The sequence below is a fragment of the Marmota monax genome, unplaced genomic scaffold (assembly GCF_021218885.2).
Source record: "Marmota monax isolate L192 unplaced genomic scaffold, Marmota_monax_Labrador192_F-V1.1 WCK01_AAM20220418_F8-fsc00031, whole genome shotgun sequence".
In the NCBI taxonomy this organism is placed as follows: domain Eukaryota; kingdom Metazoa; phylum Chordata; class Mammalia; order Rodentia; family Sciuridae; genus Marmota; species Marmota monax.
The window spans coordinates 4,038,529-4,058,748 of record NW_026695197.1 but is presented as its reverse complement, the minus strand read 5'-3'; the positions used below and the strand labels follow the sequence as shown (position 1 = coordinate 4,058,748).

General features: G+C 38.9%; 1 protein-coding gene across 2 annotated transcripts in view; it reads left to right on the top strand.

Moving 5' to 3' along the window:
• The first annotated feature begins 2,257 nt into the window (after positions 1–2,257).
• The window catches only part of Garem1 (GRB2 associated regulator of MAPK1 subtype 1), a 192,790-nt gene continuing 174,827 nt past the window's right edge, over positions 2,258–20,220 (top strand). For both annotated transcript variants that reach the window (XM_046428379.2, XM_046428378.2), the window contains exon 1: positions 2,258–2,838. In XM_046428379.2, coding sequence (XP_046284335.1) covers positions 2,718–2,838 — 121 coding nt within the window. In that variant the 5' untranslated portion in view covers positions 2,258–2,717. The remainder of the gene's footprint in view (positions 2,839–20,220) is intronic.

The following is a 20,220-nucleotide window of genomic DNA, read 5'->3' as shown; positions in this document are numbered from 1 at the left end:
GGAGGAGGCCAGGATCACACCATACCCTTCAAGAACATGTCCACTAGGCTGCACCTTTTAAAGCTTCCACCATCTTTCCACAGCTCCTCTTTGGGGAACAACAAGCCTTTAACACATGGACCTTTGAGGGACATGTAATAGCCAAACTATAGCACAGGGGAACCCAGTTGTTATGCTTTTATATACATAGTTTCCATTGTTCAAACAATCTTCAGAAACATCTTTGGAAGTATAGTTCAGCCAGACCAAAAGATTACCCTTCTCAGTTGATGTTTCTAAGAGTTCAACCAAAACTCTCTGCATCTCCACCTCCAGGACACGAGACTAAGAATTTGCTGCTCATTAGAGTGTCTTCCATTGAATACTGAAAATTGAAATGAAATCTTTTTTTAAAGGTCAGCAGTAAGAGCAAATCTAATGTAAGACCTTTATTGATTTTTAAAAAGTTGATTGCATTAATCTTTTTCCTTTTTATCTTGTCTTTAGGTCATAAGTTACTAATCCTTTTGTGAGAGGGAATTACTTCTCAGATTCTCTGAAGCTTTTAAAGAGGATATAATAGTAGTAGAAACTTATTTTTTTTAAATCAATTTACCATATAAGGATTTAGTATCCACTCACTGGCTGAAGTGCTCCTGACTTCCTTGCCCAATCTCAAAGGTCCCCCAATACTCCAGGGAGCTGAGGATTGAACCCAGGGCCTCACACATGCTGGGCAAGCACTGTACCACTAAACTACATCCCCAGACCTTCCTGTGTCATTTTGAAGTCTAAGCTTTATTTTCAGAAATGAATAATTATTAGAAAAAAAAAGTTGGTACCTTACTTTTTATGGTTTTGAAATATTCTTCTTTATGCAAGCAAATCTTAGAACATTAGGAACCTCTAATTCTGAGTAAAATATATACCAAAATACTCAGTTTTCTCCCAAGAATTTTAAAAAAAATTAACATGAATAACATAAAACTCAAAACTTTCAGTGGAAGAATTTTGTGAAAATTATCACCAATGCATCAAAGTGAGAGGACCAGAAGGCTGGGTGAAGAATAATCTCCTTGGTTTTTCACAAATGCAAACACTAATAGACTTCCTTGTTCATTGGCACAGATCTTTGAAGTCATCCCTCAGGTGGTGTTGAATCTCTTGAGAGCCTTTTGGGCTGGCCAAGCAGATGTTTGCTTTCTTTTACCAAACACTGAATACTGAAAATGTGTGTTGAAAACAGAGGTGATATACAACCCTTTCACCTCAGCAACACTTACCTCTGCTAGTTTAATGTTAGGTTTAAAGAAAAATTACCATGCAAGCCAGGATGTGCATTCAAGAAATAAGAATCACACAGCCACCTTTATACTGTGTCCGCAGTGCACAGGCCATGCTTAAAAATGTGAGAAACAGATTTATCGTGGAAAGCAATCCCAGCATGACCAGTGCCTAATGTAGAAGTATTATGTCTACAAACTGGGAACTATCCCAGTCTTTTAAGATTGACAAGAACTAAGTGGGAAAAGCACGTGGAAACAGCTGACCCTGGTGGGCACCGTGTGTGTGTGTGTGTGTGTGTGTGTGTGTGTGTGTGTGTGTGGCCTCATGTCCCCCAGTCTTCAGCAGCTTGTTCACACAATGGCGTTACTAAAGTGGATGGCCACCGTCCTTTTGGGGGGGTACTGCCCATTCATCACGTTTCTGCTTCTCGATGCTTCGACCTTTTTCGTCTTGCCTAGCAGCCAAAGCTTCAACTGGTTGGGGTAACTTCCAGCTCCGTTTGTGGAGTTTCGGGGTTGGGGGTAAATGCCAAGCAGTGTTCCACGTCTGCTTTCCCATCCTCGTCCGTCTGTGACTCTGTCCTGGCCTGTCTCTTTGGACTCTGGGCAGCAACAGGGGAGCACCCAAAGGTCTAGCGGCTCGTCGCCCAGGTGGGAGTGGAGAACAGCTCGAGTGAGGGAAGGATCCCCGAGTTCTCTCTGCCCTCCTGGGCTCCGGGAAGGGCCAGGCGCACGGCGACGCCGGGCGAGGCTGCAGGGCGCCTAAGCGGTCGGACGGGGGAGCGAGAGCTAAAGCTAGCGGAGTGCGCCGAGCCGCCGGCGCCGGCAGCCGCGGCCGGGAAGCCGACGCCGTGCCGAACCCGCCGGGCGGCAGGGCGGGAGGGGCGGGAGTGGCGGGAGGCGGAGGCCGGGCTGGAGGCGGAGCGGGCGGCGCCGGGGAGGCGGAGGCGGAGGCGGTGTCTCCCCGAGCTGCGCAGGCGTTGCTCGCACCTTGTTGATTAGTCAGTGCTGGGAGCGCTGCTATGGCGTTTCTCAGACCCGCGACTCCTCCTCACACGCTCGAGGCGGAGGGAAGGAGGGGTAAGAGGAGGAGGAGGCGAGCGGGCGGCCGCCGCAGCTGCAGACCCGGGGCCAGAGAAGGAGGCGGAGCGGGAGCAGCCGCCGCAGCCAGCCGGGCCGCCGCTGCCGCCCGCCGCCGCGGGGCTGCTCCGAGTCCTCTCTGGGCTTGAGGGCACGCGGGGCGCCCCAGCCATGCCCCGCAGAGGCAGCTGAGCCAGGCGCCGGCCCCCTCCCTCCGGGCCACCTCAGCCGCCGCGCCCCCCCCCGGCTCCCCGCGGCCAGAGCTGCCCGGCGCCTCCCGCGCGCCCCAGACCGCGAGCGCGAGCAGTGGCGGCCGCCGACGCTCGCTGGTGCCGGCGGCGGGGAAGCGCGGGACCAGAGGAGGCGGGGAAGATGGACACGGCGCCCTTGCTGGGCTGTAGCCTCAAGGATGTGAAGTGGAGCTCGGTGGCCGTGCCGCTGGACCTGCTGGTCAGCACTTACCGGCTGCCCCAGATCGCGCGGCTGGACAGCGGTGAGTCCTGGCTGGGGCGCAGGGCAGACGCGCGCAGACCGCCGTCTCGGCGCGGGTGTGCGCGCGTGTGCTCGTGAGGGTGGGACCGGTGGGGAGTGGGTTGCTCGCCCCAGCTCCCCCTCCGAGCGCGCTGGAGTTGGCCCGTGCGGCTGTCGCAGCCCTGGCGCGTTGCGATCAACTCTCCCCAGCAGCAGCCAGAGAGGTGGAAATCAGAGCCCTTGCAGTGTAATTAAAAGGACGCCTTAAAAATAAAATAAAATTAAATTAAATCAACATAGGGGAAACCTCTGCAGATAGTAATCGTGGACGCTGTTCCTCCCCAGCCGCCTGCAAGAATTACACAACCTGGGAAACCCTGAGGAGTTATCTTAGGCAACTTTCTTAGGAAAATAATTGCGCTCTGGGTGGCATCTTATTTTGGGTGCTCTCCCTGACGCCCCCGCCCCCATCCCCCTTCATCAAGAAGCAGCAGATTAAAGAGGAAAAGCTCCTGGGTGACCAATGGAAGGGATCACGTTTCTCAAAGACCTTTTATTACAGCTTGTCTGTTTTGTTTAACCCAACTGAAAGTAATTTTAGGGCTGTGTGTAGAAAATGTCTTCAGCAGAAGTGTTGGTATGCTTAAGGTTAATTATTAGCTTAGGGCTTTTCTAGGCTAGAAGAAAATTTAAGTCACTAAAACATATATTGATTTGTAATCTTGAGTTCAGAACCAAGAAACGCGTGTCTTACCTGAAATTGACCACCAGCAACCAACCAAATATCCCCGAAATGTTGGCTCTGCAGTGTGAGGTCTGCAAACAAATATGTAGATGTGCTACTATCAGGCAAGCAGGTTCCTTTCACTTTGAGAGTTGTGACATGTAAGGTGGCAGTTTATGTTGGGTTTTGTTTGCACCATAACTTCAGTGGGTTTTGACTTCATAGGATTTCAGACTGTTTGCAGAAAGAAGCCTGCTCTGCTCTGGGGCAGCCTGGCTCCAGGCCCACAGGCAGGCAGATAGAGCTGTGGCCACACACAGGCCAAGTCAAAATAGCACTAAGCAGAAAGATGTCATTTCGAGTCACAGGCTCTTATGTTATTCCTTGTTTTCTGGGGTTATGTGAGCCATATAAATATCCAAAGAAATTTTTATTCCATTTTTTTTATCTGGGATTAGATTAGACATTTGAAGCACTGTTGTGAAAAATAAGGGCAAGAAAATTCATGAAAGCTGGAAAACAATCTTGGCATGCTTGCTTGATTGTTGGTGGCAGTGATGGACATTGGAAATAAACTGGGAGTTTTTAAACTAGTGATGAAATGCAAATGACAATAGCTGTTGAATCCAGGGGAGGACAGACTGTATGTTGAGGCATTTCTGTTTAGGGTGGGGGTGGAAAAGAGTTTTGTGCATTAAATATGCACTTGCAGGTCTGAATCTGCGTATGTATTCAGTGTTTTATTTATTCCTCCACTGTGTAAAATTGTAAATACTGGAAGGTTGTGAGACCTCAACGTTTGTGACCTTTCTTTTTATCTGCATGCTGCCAAAACTTCTTAATTAGGCAAGATTGGTGCATGTGGTGTAAAAGTCACTCAAAAGCTTCATTAAACTGCAAGTTTGAAGAGGGTGAGTACCAGTTTCAGACATAACTCTTAGTTTTCTTACCCACTTTCCTGTCCTCACCATTCATAAAAAGGATCTGAATCAGCAGTGTCCTCATCCCACACTTCTTTTTAAAATCAGAATGTGGGTTGTGAGTTTTAACACTGTGTCCTTTCAAGTCTTGGAATGGATTTTGACCATTATGTGTAATTCCAATTCTTTATTGTAAATTTCACTTCCTTTCTTATTATCATTTGAGAATCACCATGGCACATACAAACAAAGTCTTAGCCCAATACTGCTTTTTACCTTGTTTCTTTCACTTTAAAGGTCCCTTCTCATTTACACACTCTTCCTTAGCATGGTTTTTAATAGCTACATAATATTATTTGGGATAGCTGAACCATAGAATTTAGTCCTCTATTGTGGACATTGTTGCTTCAATTTTTGCTACTATAAATCATGATACAATGAACACTGCTGTGCATAACTCACTTTGTTTAGAATATATTCCTTCCTTGCTGAATGCTTATGAATTCTTTTTAAATCCTTGGCACACATTGTCACTGTTTTAGAGACTAAAGGTTATGCTCATTTACACTAACATGGGCATTGTAGGAGCACTGCTCTCTGCCCACATCATTATAATATTAGGATTTTAAAATCTTTGCTAATTTGTTGAGCAGTGTGTTATCTTAGCAATTTTATTTGTGTAGACTTTGAAAGAGCCAGTGAAAAATTCTCTGCTTATTTTTGAACATGTTTCACAGCAGGGCTTAGAACAGGTTGAGGACATGTGGTCATATATTTAAATGTTATCAGGGAAATCTCAAGTTTCCTTGAGTCCTCATTCTGTGTATATCGTTTTGCCAGTTTTAGTACTGCAGGTACATTTTACACACACACACGCCTACCCCATACTTAGATGTGAAAGGTAGTCATTTTCCAAATCACTTGCTTTAAAAGACACTAAAAAGAAATTGAAAAAAGTACCACTAGTTGACGTTATGCCAAGAGGAAACTTTTGGCTAATTTTAAGCTATCCTGAAAGAACATTTGAAATCTTTTTTCTTAACTTTATTATGGAGTGCCTATCAAATGCAGGTACATTTCTAGAAGCTTGATATATATTGCCTCAGATCCTCAACAGCCCCATTTTAAGGACTTTGGAAACCTGAGATTCAGAGAAATTAAGTGAAGGACTCAGTTAGTAAATGGAGTAGGATTTCCATAGGACTTTGTGCCTCCTAAAGTCTGACCTCTTATCTTGGGCTCTGATATCACCTTTTTCTAAGGTGGGAGTAGTTTTGGAGTAGGTCTGATGTCTGCTGTAAATAGCTTCACTGTCTCTCAGAGCTTGAGAACCAGAAAGTCAATATTTTTAAAATAGTATAGACACAGAATTAAGTGCTGGCATCATTCATCATATTTAGATGACTTTCTACCTCCCGGTGAGGTAGAAAGAGAAGCAGTGGGGAAGAAGAGAGGTTACAGAATCAGAAAAAAGTAAAGAAGTGGAATTTGGGGGAATAGGGTATATGTGTATAGGAATTTATTGGGATGACTCCTTAGTACATTTGCTATTTTAAAAATATTAATTACATCGTATATAAAAAAATCCAGTTCTCTGTATTAGGCATGTCACTCCTAAAATGCCAATTAGATGGATGCATTCAATTTTACGTATCCAAAGTTAAAATTTGTGTTTGTATGCTAAGATAAATACAAAATTAGTGAGCCTTTTTGAGTATTGTCCCATAAGTCTTCATGGAGAACCCAGAGAAAAGTACTCTTGTAGTTTTCCTTGGGAGATTTACTGGGATTATGTCTCATTAGCCAAGCCTAACTCCAGTCATTGAGGCCAGTAAGATCAAAAATTTGTTTATTTTTTTAAATTAATTTTTTTTTTTTTTGTTGGTAGCAGTAGCGATCAAATCCAGGGCCTTACATTCACTGGGCAAGTGCCCTGTCACTGAGCTACATCCTTAGTCCTTAAATTTATTTTTTAACTGATACATGAAAACATAAAAATTATGCATATTAGGGTAATGTGATGTTTCAACACACATGTTCACTATATAATGTTGAATCCACATTAAACATATCTCCTTAAACATTAGTTGTTTATTCATGGTGATATTCCAACTGGTCATCAATCTTGTAAATTGTTGGCTATAGAACCAGGTTCAACAAATACGTTTAGGACTAAGAAGACAGAATGCTAATCCCTGCTCCACCTGCAGCCATCCTTACTCATAACTGGGTTGGAGGAAAATTGCTCATTTTCTTTCTCATTATTTCATCTTGGAAAGGCTATGAAGGTCTAGAGCAATGTTCTTCCACCTATTTTGTTCCTCTAGCTCCTAAAAAATTCTATGAAACTCTAAACACATTTTAAGTTTCTGAAATTTTTCCTCCTAAGTTTAAATAGTTGAAAAAGGTGTAATTTCTCAGAGTATTAAAAATATTGACATTTTTAATTATATCATTTTTTAAAAACTATGGGTCTTACTATAAAGATACATAGATAACTTCTTCATCACTTAAAAATTAGTACCTTTATCTCCATAAGTGCATATTTATGAAATAGACTATCCCAATGCAACATATTTTTATGCTTGGAAGTACTTTATTGATCACTGTCATACTTTCATGAATTGACAGGGAAAGGAAAAAAAGGAAGGCGGTACAAGTTGGAGATAGTTAAATAGGTAGGATTTAGTTTATAACTCACTTGAATCTAATGTATGAAATATGATATGTCAAGAGCTTTGTAATGTTTTGAACAACCAATAAAAAAAAAATAGGTAGGATTTCAGCAGTCTCTCCTTGCTAGCGTTGTGGGGGAGTCAGATCTGATTCCAAGCCCTGAGTGTGTTGGGGCCATGGGAATTCTGGTTTTTGTTTTGTGCTCCAGTGCGTCTACAGCTTTATCATTTATGTAAGGGCTTAAGCACCTATAGATCTGAGACCCCAGGTGGCTATTTGCAAGTGTGGAAGGTCTTTGCGGGTCTATGTATTATCTTTGAAATTGATGTAAGTTCTCGAAATCTGCTCTGTGATTGATGTTATTTTATATATGTGTGTATGTATGTGTTCGTATGTGTTCATTTTGCTTTTCTTCAAAAGTAACAAACAGTGTATAAGTCCTGCTGCAGGATGATATGTGCTTATTGTATGGCTTCATTTCCTCTGGTGTTCTGTATTTACAATACAGAGAGTATACACACCCAGGATAGGGAAGATGATGGTTTAAAGGATGCTGGATTTGGAACCAAGAGACCTGTGTTAGTTACAGATTCTGCCATTTATAGCTGTGTGTTCTTGGTCAGATTTCTTCTCTCTCTCTCTCTCTCTCTCTCTCTCTCTCTCTCTCACTCACTGGAGATTGAGTCCAGAACATTTTACCACTGAGCTGCATCCCCAGTCCTTTTCATTTTATTTATTTTGAGATAGGATTTCACTTAGTTGTCCAGGCTAGCCTTGAACCTGTGATCCTACTGCCTCAGCCTCCTGAGTCACTGGGATTAAAGGTATGTGCCACTGCACCTGGCTTGGTCAGGTTTCTTAACACCTTTGGTGTGTAGGTTTCTCATGCAGAAAAAAAAAATGAATATTATAGTTGTGAATGTATCTCATAATTATTCATTAATTTGTTTACTTGGTTACCTAGTGTTTATTAAGCCCTTGCTACATGACAAGCCCTATTGTAGTTATTGGAGCTACAGTACTGTACAAATCAGACAAAAACCTCTGTCCTCATGGAACTTAGCATATGTGAAATATATGCATATATACAATAGTGTATATGAAATACACAACAGCATGCCTATGAGATTGGCATAGTGAAGCGCAGATCATTTGAAGGGGAGGCTTCAGAGTATATCATTTAGGCAACTGAAGTAAACTAAAGAATAAATGGGGTTTATTATCTTTATACAGATAAATAAACAGAAAAATTCTCTGATTGAATTTATTTCCTTTTGAGTCTTCAGGTTATTAGTTATCTGCAGTATATGAAAAGGAATAAAGTCTTTATCAGAAGTGTTATAAACTAACCCGAGATTGGGCTTGGGAGGGACTGAAGCAGGAAGTTAGGAAAAACTTTTAAATCTGAGTGGACATATAAGTCCTACTAAATGGGACCAAAACAATGAATTGAGAAACTTGAATCTTTTTTTCTTCTAGGATGTACCTGTTACTTTTATTGATTGATGGTCATTTTTTAGTAGACTTTTTTTTTTTTTTTTTTTTGATACCGGAGATTGAACTCAGGCACACTTGACCACTGAGCCACATCCCCAGCCCTTTTTTGTATTTTATTTACAGATAGGGTTTCACTAGTTGCTTAGCACTTAACTTTTGCTGAGGCTGGCTTTGAACTTGCCATCCTCCTGCCACAGCCTCCTGAGCCGCTGGGATTATAAGCAGGCGCCACTGTGTCTAGCTTTTAGTATACTTAAAATTTTGTTTTTTATTTGTTCTGTTTAGTTATACATGACAGTAGATGTATTTTGACATATCATACATACATGGAGCGTAACTTCTCATTTTTGTGGTTGTACATGATGTTTTTAGTATACTTGTACCCTCTTCCAGTGCTCACCTATTCTTAATATTGGTTTTGTCTAAAAACTATGAAGAAAGAATAGGAAGGGACGTTGGGCAGTGGACAGTTATAAACATTTAGACCCAAAAGACAGGATTGGCTATATATCCTTCAGTGTCCTAGTTTTTTTCAAATAAGACAGCTGTTTTGAAAGTCTTAATGTGAAATGAGTTTCCACATTGCCGGTAAAAATCTTTAGATGCTCGGTTCATCTGTGAAAGGAAAACTGGTTTGACTGTTGTGATCATCTGCATCATAGTTTAAAGAGGGAGTATTTTCATCTCTTTTGCTCATTGGCCACCTTATTGAAAGAGCAAGTTCTTGTGGACCAGCTTGTAAACTCGTTTATTTTTATTTGAGATTCCTGAGGTATCTGTCTTTTCACTTACTGAGCTCCGGTTCTAGGAAGACTCGTAAACTCCCCTCTGGTCTTGAGCAGGACTTTCAATCTTAAGAACACCAACTATTTGGATGCAACGTGAAAAATGATTCTCAACAACAGCTTCTTAAAATATATAAAATACTTGCTAAAGTACTTGGAAATTCATGAAATTAATTTCCTTTAGAAGCCATTTTCACATGAAATGCCCCTACCCCCAAACTTCCCTACCCTACCCCTACTTCCAGTTTTACAAAAATGTTTATTTGAATTTCAAGTTTAAAAGTATCTAAAATTGTTTTTATTTTTTTTTCAGCGCCTAGCACAATGCCTGGCATGTAGGAGGCACTCAGTGCTAACATTTAGTAAATCAATGAGCAAATCTCAATATTAGCAACTATGAGGTCCAAGATACCTATGTCACTAAAACTGTTTAGCTCAGCATGTCTGAAATAGAATTTCGCTTTTGTTCCATTTGAGGTAGTCGTTGTATGCTTAAATTTATAAATCAGAACCAAAATGATAGGACTTAATTAATATTAGCAGCAGAAAAAATAAGAGTATTATTAGACCATCATGGTTTATAAAGAAATGATTCTTAGGACTATTATCAATATTTTAAATAAATTATTTCTGGAAATTGCAATTCATTTTCAGATTTTTCCCTTTCTTCTTAAATAAGTCAGTTTTTCCCTCTGATATTAAGATAACTCTTTGATATCTTTCACGGTCTTTGAAACTAGTCCCTGCAATAAAGAAAAGACCTGATTGGACATTCAGCTAACCATTTATCCATCATCTCCTCTTGGCATGCTAGTGACTTTACTTCTTTTTTTTTTCTAGTTTTTTTAACAAGATTTTTCCATATTTTTAGATTGGTGCATTGTAGTCATACATAATAATGGGATTTGTTATTACGTATTTGTATATGTATATAACATAACAGTATAATTTGACCAGTATCACTCCTCAGTATTTTCCCTTTCTCTCTCCCCTCTTCCCTTTCTCTGGTCCCTTTTCTTTCTTCTACTGATCAACCCTTGATTTTCATGAGACGCCCCCACCCTGCTTTCTTTGCCTTTTTCCTCTCTAGTTTCCACATACGAGCAAACATACAACTGGCTTTAACATAATATTTTTAAGTTTCATCCATCTTCCTGCAAATGACATAATTTTTATTTTTCTTAGGACTGAATAAAACTCCATTGTGTATGTATACCATATTTTCTTGTATCTATTCATTAATTGGCGGACAACTAACTAGGCTGAATCCATATAATTTGACTATTGTGAATTTTGCTGCTATAAACATAGATATGCGTATACAGTCATTTTATTTCTAAGCAAAGCAAGCCACTTGGTTCAAATGGTGTTATAAAACCACAACTACTAATTTGGTACAGTTGTCATCTTCCTAGAATAGCCCCAAGATTGACTTGAAATGAGAGTGTCTTAATTTCAAACTGTGAGTTTCCTTTTATGTCCCTGAAGGAGTATTACATTGTGGTAAAAGAAAAGAAAAACTCTGGGTGTGAATCGTGTTACCATTATGGGCAAGTTGTTTTAATTGATTCTGCTAATTGTTAACCCAGTTTGAAATGTTTAAATACCACTTGGGCTTAATGGTTGTTTAATAAATACCAAGTTATTGAATTTAAAATGCAACACAAATTCCTTATAGGTATAAAGATATTTGTTCTGGATAATATTTAACATGTACGGAAAGTTGTTATGATTGGGCCAGGTTCTAGCACAGGGTGATATAATTGTGAGCAGAGCTTATGTATATATCCTTGAGAAGATTTTAAACAAGTTAGGCTTTGTTATGTTTTGCTCAGCTTAGTAGAGAAAAATTTCCTTGGCTAGACACTTTTATATTAAGGTGTTAGTTTTCTTTAATCCAAGACTTTAGGATGTTGGAAATGAAAATTTGCCCTCTTCCTAGCGGGGAACTAGATTGAAATATCTAAAAATAACAGAAAAGGGTACATGTTTGCATTCCTATTTTTAATCACATCTGTGATCTTGTAGGTAAAAGCACCAGTTATAACAGCCTATCATCCATTCATAAAAAGGTTAATGAAATGCCTGAGAAAACCTAGAACAACTTCAGTGCTTCTTTGGTACAGATTCTGCATTCCATGATTGATATTCCTTTTTTGGATTACTGTTCTTTTCCTTTAGTAACAGTGAGCCCATGAGGGCTGGGTGGAATCAAAGAACCATCCTGTATCCATTCCATTGTCATTCCTGGTCCTCAGAAGCCTATGCTCCCAGATCTTCAGTTTTAGTCTGTTTTAAGTCATTATTGAAAGAGGATTCATTTTTACCTTTGGGCCACGAAATCATTCAAGCACCAAACCCAAGTTTAAAAAAAAAAACAATTAGTTGGAGAAAGAGCAAGCGAGCACATGGCAGAGAGAACCTGAGAAGGTTTAAATTACCTACTTAAAAATACCAAGGAACAGAAAGCCAAGTCACACCATGTTTTATAAGAAATGTTGCTCATATTTTGCGGTTTAGTTTGTTCCCATGTTTTGGCCATTTAAGAGTAAGGTTGCCATTGAGAGTAGATAGGATTAGAAGTTTTCCTAAGCTCATCACATCCATGTAGACCAGTGAAGGTGAACTTTAGTTGTGCATAACAGGGGTAACACACACATGCACACACACACACACACACACACACACACACAGACAAAATGTGGTTTATACAACATGGAAATTTCTTTTTCATATAAAAGAAGCCCTGAGGCATGTAGTCCAGGACTTCAGAATCAAGGACCTAGGCTTATGTGTTTTGCTCTGATATCCTGAGCAAGTAGTTTTTCACTCTCAGGGTCACTTCATGGTTCTGAAGAGCTGCTGGAGATCTAGCTATCATGTCTGCATCCCAGACAGCAAGTAGGGCCAAACTTGTTTTACCCCTAGTCTTGCACAACCCTTCACTTAGATCTCATTGGTCAGGACTTAAGTACTCTGTCCAGGATTACTGGAAGGCAGGGAACTGTAGTCCTAACGAGTCATGATGCCCAGGGGTTCCTATGGCAGAAGAAGTGGTGAACATTGGGTATTAGGAGCTGCTTTAGCAACCTTGGCCACTCAGACTGTTGCTTTGTGCTCTGTCTTCCCATTTTCCCTCTTTCTCAAAAACACTATTAAAATAGCCACGTGTTGGGCCTCAGCCTCTTGACACCTCCCTTGCCCGGGTTCTTCCTCAGCGAAGATGGTATGATCCTCTTGCCCTGACCTCTCCTCTTTTCATCCTTGAGCATCAACTGTAACTTCCAAGTGGTTCTGTATTTAAGAAGCCTGTTATTAGAGGTGAAGTGCTTTATAAAAAGTAAGGCACGAAAGCTACTTGTAAGGAGTCGCAGTGATAGAGGCACTCCTCACTGTCTTTTTCCTATGATTTGCGTACTCTTCAACATTTTTCTCTCTGATTCCATACACAGTGGAACCGCTTTTCAGTTTTTAAAGGTGCTCCCCCCCCACCACCACTCTATATTCCTTTTGCCAGGGTCTTCATGTTTGTGTATAAAACAATATTTTCTGTTTTTACCCCAGTGTTATCATTATAGAAACTTTGGAAAATATAGAGAAAAATAAATATGAAATTGATTATCCGTTTTTATTCCAGAGCATGTATAATTTGTTATATAAGCATTGTTTGTTGTTATGCAGGCATGGAAAATATATGTAAAAGTGGAACCAAACTATATGAAACTACTTCTTGAATTTTACATTTGCTCATGAACAAGTTTCTTCATTATTATTATTATTATTATTATTATTAGAAAATAAAATGTTTATCACTAAATGGGATTCTGTTATTATCAATAAACTATTATTTCCTTGATTGTTTTTCAGTTGTGAGACATGAGATTTTGAGTGTCCTGGTTTTGATAATATCTTCCTACTTAAATTTGTCAGTTTTATATTATTTCATGATTTGGGGTTCGTAGAAGGGGGAGTTTTGTTATTTTTAGATTGTGGATGGACATCACTAACTTGCATCCAGGTAAGTTGGGACCATCAGCAGTGAGTAAGTAAGCACATCACTCTGTACATCCTTGAGTATCATAGTTGTTTCTTAGTATTTGATAATTTAAGAAATTGCCACTTTTTTCTATTTTATTTCTTTGGTTACTAATAGAATAACTTCAGTAATATGTTTTTGTTTGTTACATTTCCTGATCTCTTTGTTCAGTTTTCTTTGGTAGCATAATAATAATAAAAAAATCCTAATGTACTTTGTTCTCTATTTTCTACAGAATTTTTATAATCTTCAAATTTAATGTCAGTTAATCACTTTGTAAGCTTTCTATTTTTCTCCAGTTATGTTTGTAAGTAGTTATTGTTGTTTCTGAAATTGAGTAATTGTGATTAATTTACTTTTTGATCAAAGTAAATATCAGATTTAAATGTATAGTGATCACTGTCATATTGGGACTGATCCTCTGAAAGAAAGAATCCCCTTTCATTGTTTAAAATAAAATTATCTGGGCTGGGGATGTGGCTCAAGTGGTAGCGCGCTCGCCTGGCATGCGTGCGGCCCGGGTTCGATCCTCAGCACCACATACAAACAAAGATGTTGTGTCCGCCGAAAGCTAAAAAAAAAAAAAATATATAAGTAAATATTAAAATTCTCTCTCTCTTTAAAAAAATAAAATAAAATAAAATAATCCTGTGAAAATCTTGGTCAGACCATGTGTATATTCACAACCGTAATTCTATTTTTGTTGGAGTCAAGAGTTTTTCTGCAGATGATTTATTGTTGGTAAATTCCTGTGGATTGCATAAAACTAAGATGACAGATTAGATTCATCACCCTGACTTTAAAGACTAAGAATGCAGTTGACAAGTTGATAAAAAGTTTTGAATTTTTTTAAAAAATATTTTTTTACTTGTAGATGGACACAATACCTTTATTTTATTTATTTATCTTTTTATGTGGTACTGAGGATCAAACCCAGGGCCTCCCTCACACATACCAGCCAAGTGCTCTACCGCTGAGCTACAACCCCAGCCCCTGAATTCTTTTTTTATGTAATCTCTAACATACCCTGAAGTGCTGTGTGTGGGACAGTTAAATGAGACAGACTAGAGCAACTTCACAGTATATTGAAGCTTAGAAATTGAGTCTTGACTCTAGTAGATATATAATAGAAATTCTGAGATCATTTCAAGACCCATAGAAGCAAATGTGATGATTCAGATGTCATTTCGTTTCTTCTGTTGAATAACAGTGCAAGTGTTGAATTCACTGCAGTGATTAGGTAGGGAGACAGGTATGGAAGGAAGAGACCAGTTTAATTCTCTCTGTATGTAAAGCCAGTGATTGATGGGAAATAAAATACATTATCAGTCTGCCAATTTAGCACCTAAAGACTCTATAAATAGTTGTATTTATCAGTGTCGAGGTGACAGTTGCTGAAAGTGAAGTGTAAGATAACGTTCAGGGTATCTTCTAGTGCCAAAGAAAAAGCCTCAAATTAACTTCCCAGTAAGTAGATCAGGTAACTTGTGAGTTGTGCTTGCGCTAACTCCCAGCCTCTCTCCTTTTTCTTTGACTCCACTGAAAGATATTTATCTGAGTAGAGAGCATACAGGTGAAAAACACTGCGTCATATCAGAGGAGAGTTCCAGGCTAACTGGCGACTAGAAGAGATGGAAGGAGATTGTGCACTAATTATAATCCACCTAATTGTTTTAAGTGTCACAATAAAACAAAACTATTGTATTCCCTATGAAGCATAATGTATTCCCTATGAAGAATATGGATATAGAAACATAAACAGTGACGTAATCGAAGTCCCCACCATCTTAAGATAAGCACTATCTAACATTTTGATGCATTCCTTACTCATACACATACATATTTAAACTTTTACATAAATGAGTCATTTTAACTATTTTAAAAACATCTCTCTCCCCTCATATCAAACCCTTCCCTCCCCCTGACCATCCTGCCTACCCACATAATCTACTTCAACAATCAGCACATAGTTCTCATATTTCCTCTGTATTTATTTTACATTGGCATTTCATATGTGTAAAGAGACACCTACAGAATTCTATTATTATTAAATAAAATTGGATTGTATTACAAATACTTTTTGGATTCTCATGTCACTCATGGGAATCTTTGTAAATCATCTGGTATCATACATACTCATTTTTTAACAATTGCATTAATACTCTATAACATAGAAATGCTCATTCTTTTCATTGTTTTGTGTTCAGTTTGTTTCTAGTTATTGACTTTTGTTGAGTTATACCTCCTTAAACCTCACCATATATAATGTCATTAATTTGTTCATTGTTACCCTAGAATTTGCATTTTCTAGCTAATATTGTTAATTTCTCCCCAAAACCATCTTTGATGGCATTGCCTTCCTGATTCCTTTAATCCCATGTGCAAAATTAAGGTTTTTTTAAATTAATCTCATGTCCCACTCAAAATTCAGTTTACAGAGTGTAATTAATTGCCAAGATGTAATCTAAAAAGTCCATAACAATTCTCATTTGTTTCAAGAAATATGAAAATACTATATCTTCAAAATTTGTGTCAAGCACAGTTATTATATACGCACATACATATGTATGTCAGCTTAATGGTTATGAAGTGAGATCTTTATTGCTTATTGTTATTTTGCATATAGCTATTAGTAACATTTTGCTGCTTTTTAAGAAGCGAATTAAAATCATGTTCTTTGTTTTTTCTATTGTTGGCTTGTTCTCATCAGTTTCTAGATGCTATTTGTATGTTATGGAGATATTTCCCCTTGTTTACATTTATTTTGTTTATTCATTTTATTTATGTTGTATTTTTCCATTTAAGATTTTTAAATTTTCTTGTGGACAAAGTTTCTTTTTCCTGTTTTCAGTCTTGGTTAAGAAGAATCTCCTTTCTCTTAGATTGTACGTGTAGTATTTTAGAATGTCTAGGAAGATTTACAACTTTTTTTATTTGTCTTTAGTCCATCTGGAATTAATTAATTTTTGCATATGATGCAAGCTTTGCATTTTCTTGCAGGCTGCTGTTGTGCCCGCCCATTTATTCAAAAGTCTGTTACTGCTGATATGAACTATCTTTGTCAAATTTATTTTGCTCTTTAACAGTAGAAAAATATACTTGAGCCACACCTGTCTTTCTGGGATATGCTTTTGGCTGTGTTCTAAGAACACATAAGATTAGTGAAGTCTTAAAACAATTCTTTTTTAAAAATTTTTTTTTAAATTTTAGATGGACACAATACCTTTATTTTACTTATTTATTCATTTTTATGTGGTGCTGAGGATTGAACCTAGTGCCTCACATATGCCAGACGAGTGCGCCACCACTGAGCCACAACCCCAGCCCCTGAAAACAATTATTTTATTCCCCAAAGAAGAGAAGTTATAGCTAGAACTGCCCCTTGTCTTGACTTACTCTTCTTTTCCAATGGCCATGGGAGACCCATGGTCTGTTTTTTAAAGAAAAATTAAATTCCTTTTGAAGAAGAGCTACCCTGGTGAGATTTAGAAGTGATAGTAACTTGTTAAATGCCTTCTAGAAGCATAGTCCAGATGCTTTGGCAAAAAGTTTTCTCCAGGGAAGAATTTGTTTTAAAATTGATACTTTATTAAGCTGTTATACTTTGTGTGTGTGTGTGTGTGTGTGTGTGTATGGTGGGGAGAGATTCAGAATTTAAGAAGGATTTGCAGTCATACTCGATTTTAGGTTACTTAATTAAACGTGTATTTCCCCATTATTTTCCCCATACACATTTTCATGCACTATTCTTATTTAATAAATGTGTCTATTTCTTTAAAATCCCATAATGTCCTGTTATCTACTTTTGAAGACTTAAGTTTCTCTTACATTTTGTTTACCTCTTCCAAACTCTTTGATAGCATTGTCTTCCTGATTCCTTTTAATCTTACACATAAGGACCAGAATTAAAACTTTCTAGAAAAAATGTAGGGCAATGTGGACTGTCGATCTTAATTTCAAAACCCAGAGTGTGTGCATAAATAGAGGAATGAGAGGAGAACACATAGATTCTTTTTTGAGACTTTGTGTACGACGTGATCCTTGTGTAAAATTACAACTGAACCTCAGTCCTGGATCCCCTGAGGAACTTTATCAGGTTGGAATAGAGGGTATTTAAAAGTTTTATTCTCTTCTTAGATTTGTCTGAGAACAGGGATCCCGTCTTCTCTTTCTGTTGTAGGTTTCACAGGTCTGGTACTATGCTCCCCCAGAGGGATCAGAAATCTTGTCTGACTGTTCCACAGTGTTATCAGGATACTCTGGCTTACACACAGGTTTGCACACGCTCTGTTCTTCCCCTTGACTTAGTAGCAGGTTCTGGGCAAGGAAAGAAGTAATGAATATAGCAACCACTCCTTTCTGCTTTAGCTCTAGGGACTTAGCTTCTTTCTAAGACTTTTAGTTTTCAAAGTATCTCAAATTTAGAAGAAACTCATAGACAAGAGTATGTTTTTCTTTAAAACTTACTGATGGATGGAAAGAAGTTGAGACATTGAGGCTGGGGAAGCCAACAGTGTTAAAATTTTGCTGGTAGATCATTGGGATTTGACTACCATTTAATCAAAAGCATCCTAAGTACATGAATTATGGTCCATTCATGGGATATCTTTGAGCCAAATAATCCCATGTACAAAGCAAACAAGTGAGACAAAGAGTATTAGTGAATGTCCCAGTACAAGATGGGAGATAATCTAAACTGAAAGTCAAGGAATATTCCCTGAAACATCCATCTCTAATGAAGAATGCTACAGTTTGCATCTGGAACGTCCCTCAAAGGCTCATGTATTAAAGGTAAATCCTCATCTTGGCACAGTTGGGAGATGGCAGAAACATGAGAAGAGGGGCCTCAGGAGAAGTCTTCAGGTTATTGGGTCTGTGCCCTTGGAGGGGGATTTGGGACCCTGGTCTCTTCCTTTTTCTCTTTTTTGATTTCTGTCCACAAAATGAATGGTTTTACTCTTGTCATGTGCTTCTGCCATGATGTGCTCACAGGCCCCAAAATGCAATAAGGTCAACTAGTTATGGACTGGAATCTCCCAAATTATAAGCCAAAGTAAACCTTTTACCTGTATGAATTGATTTTCTCAGGTGTTCGTTACAGTGAGCTAAGGCTGACTTTCTAGCGCTGCTGGGTTACTCATGAAGCAACATGATGCATTCCTTACTCACAGATTAGGTTAGGTTCTTTGTTGTACACAAACATGTTATGATTTTCTGTGCTACATTTTCCAAATTCAAAGAATAACTTAATTTTGTGTCCTCAGTAACTTTGACCCCTCTAAAGGCTAGGATTGTGTCTTTCATGTTTGTCTCAAGTGTCCCCAGGACCCAAGATGGTTTTCAAATTGCATTACCTTGGCAACATGTAGGTGTTCAGTAGAGCCTTAAAGGCTTTTTTTGAGGGGTGGGGGCACGATATACAATATACAAACACAAGTAGTGTAGTGGGTTTAATGGTTGTGTGTGTCTCCTCGCCCCCACTGCCCAAGGAGATGTCCGTGTACAAATCCCTGGAACCTGTGAATGTCACTTTATTTGGAAAAGGTCTTTGCAGATGTAACTAACAGACTTGAAATGAGATTATTCTGGATTCCCTGAGTGGGCTGTAAATGCATGGCAGGTGTCTTTTTTTTTTTTTTTTTTAAACCATACGATTTATTTTTATTTTTTTTAGTCATACATGACAGCAGAATGTATTTTGACATATAATACATACATGGAAAGTACATACATCAATCATATTGTCTATTCAGCTGCCCTTCCTGTCCCCCCACTCCTCCCCTCCTCTCCCATCCTTTCTCTCTATCCAATCTAATGTGACACACTTTTTTTTCTCCTCACAACATCATACATGTATTCTGTATAACAATGAGGTTCTCCTTTCATCTTCTGTGCAACTCCCCTTCTCCCTCTTTTTCCCTCCCACCTCTCTTCCCTATTTAGTGGTAATCTTCTTCTCATGCTTTTCCTCCCTATCCCTTTTTGAGTCACCCCCCCCTTATATCAGAGAAGACATTCGGCATTTGTTTTTTAGGGATTGGCTAACTTAGCATAATCTGCTCTAATGCCATCCATTTGCCTGCATATGGCATGGCAGGTGTCTTTTTATAAGAGAAGGGTAGAGGGAGATCTGAGATAGGAATAGGCAGTGTGACCAGGGAGGCAGAGATTGGAGTGGTGCAGCTCTAAGCTGAGGTTTATTTACCTGGAGCCATCAGAAGCCCAAAGAAGCAGGGAACAGAATCTCTTCTAGAGACTTCTGAAGAAGCATAGCCCTGCCGACAGACAGCTTGATTTGGGACTTTGGGCCTCCAGAACTGGGAGAGAATAAATTTCTATTGTTTTTAGCTACTTATTGTGTGTTAATTTATTATATCACCCACAGGAAACTGCTGCACAAACACACACACACACACACACACACACACACACATTTTGCTAGCCTATAATTAAGTAAAATGCCAGATTTTTTTTGAAAAATGGAAGTTATAAATATAGAACTACATCCTCTGGATTAAAAAATAAAAAGTTTCTCTTAGCATCCATCAATAGGCTGATGGATAAGTGGGAGTGTGGTATGTGGTTTCACAATGCCATTCATTTAGAACAACGGAACATGAGCTTGCTGTCTCAGAAGCACAGTACCAAGAGCTAGGAACACAAAGACAAATAAACAGTCCTGATTCTCAAGGAGTTCATAAGCCCAGATTCTTAGACAGTTATCATGTGATAAGCATGGAAATGCTCCATCCTATAGGTCAGTTAA